Raw genomic sequence first — 1,177 nt, 5'->3', positions numbered from 1 at the left:
TAACATCAGATATATTACTTTGATTTATTTGTATGTGCAATTTAACTAAATCTAGTTTACGAATTATTAATTTATTTCTTTTCAAATGTACCAACGGAATTTCAAATTTGCATGCGATTTGATTAGGCGGCTAAGGAGGATATGTGATGGCACAAGCAGCACGATTTTAGAACCCTTATGTGGGAGGCCGTTGGGCATTAAATTCAATCCTGTTACATGCGATCTTTACATCGCTGATGCATACTTTGGCTTGATGGTCGTCGGGAGAAACGGCGGCCCAGCGAAACAACTTGCTTCTTCAGCTGAAAGAATTCCCTTTCGCTTCACAAACGCCTTGGACATTGATCCCAATACCGGCGTTGTTTATTTTACCGACAGCAGCATGTACTTCCAAAGAAGACAGTACCCTATGCTGATCGAAAGCGGAGACAGAAGTGGAAGATTATTGAAATACGATCCTCGCAACAAACAAGTGACGGTTTTACGAAGGGGCTTAGCATTTCCAAATGGCGTCACCCTGAGTAAAGACAAATCATTTTTACTGGTTGCTGAATCAGATTCAAGGAGGATTCTAAGGTTCTGGGTTGAAGGTGAGAGCGTTATATATTCTCCGCAACCGTTCGCTCAAGTTGCTCAATTTCCGGACAACATCGAGACAGACAGGAACGGAGACTTTTGGGTTGCACTAAACACTAAGAGAGGAAATGACAAGACAGATCTTGTGGCGGTAAAGCTTGATGGCAGCAATGGCAATGTCCTTGATGTTTTAGAAGGAAATAAACAAAATGCACTTGATTCTGTTAGCGAAGTCGAAGAACATGGTGGATATTTGTACGCGGGATCTCCAGTGCAGCCTTACGTTGTTGTAATCAAGGCTTAGCTAGGCTTGATTCTTTTTGGTTCTTTTCATTCTTCTTTGTTCTTAACTTCTAACAATACAATAAACTACAGTTTTCTTTTTTCTTTTTTTTTTTAATTGCATAAAATGAGTCATCCGTATTTTTGTTGAAATTTGCTTTAATTAGGCATATACGCATGAAATAAAAGCAAGCATGAAACTGTCATCACCATAAAATTGAGTTCAAAATAAATTCAGAAAGTTGATTATTTGAGAATCTTTATAGGAATTGGTTGTTTTGGATCTGAAAGTTGTTTATTTGAGAATCCTTATAGGAAT

General features: G+C 38.2%; 1 protein-coding gene across 1 annotated transcript; it reads left to right on the top strand.

Moving 5' to 3' along the window:
* The first annotated feature begins 85 nt into the window (after positions 1 to 85).
* Positions 86 to 928, top strand: LOC18044792 (protein STRICTOSIDINE SYNTHASE-LIKE 10). Its single transcript, XM_006436644.2, has one exon. The coding sequence runs from the start codon at positions 86 to 88 to the stop codon at positions 878 to 880; it is 795 nt and encodes a 264-aa protein (XP_006436707.1). The 3' UTR covers positions 881 to 928.
* Positions 929 to 1,177: the final 249 nt, after the last annotated feature.

Source organism: Citrus clementina, unplaced genomic scaffold (genome assembly GCF_000493195.1).
Source record: "Citrus clementina cultivar Clemenules unplaced genomic scaffold, Citrus_clementina_v1.0 scaffold_4, whole genome shotgun sequence".
Lineage (NCBI taxonomy): Eukaryota > Viridiplantae > Streptophyta > Magnoliopsida > Sapindales > Rutaceae > Citrus > Citrus x clementina.
The sequence above is the reverse complement of the archived record's forward strand: the minus strand, read 5'-3'. Positions and strand labels throughout refer to the sequence as shown.

Excerpts from the sequence above, each read along its gene's own strand:
- LOC18044792 (XM_006436644.2), top strand. The coding sequence starts at position 86 with ATGTACCAACGGAATTTCAAATTTGCATGCGATTTGATTAGGCGGCTA.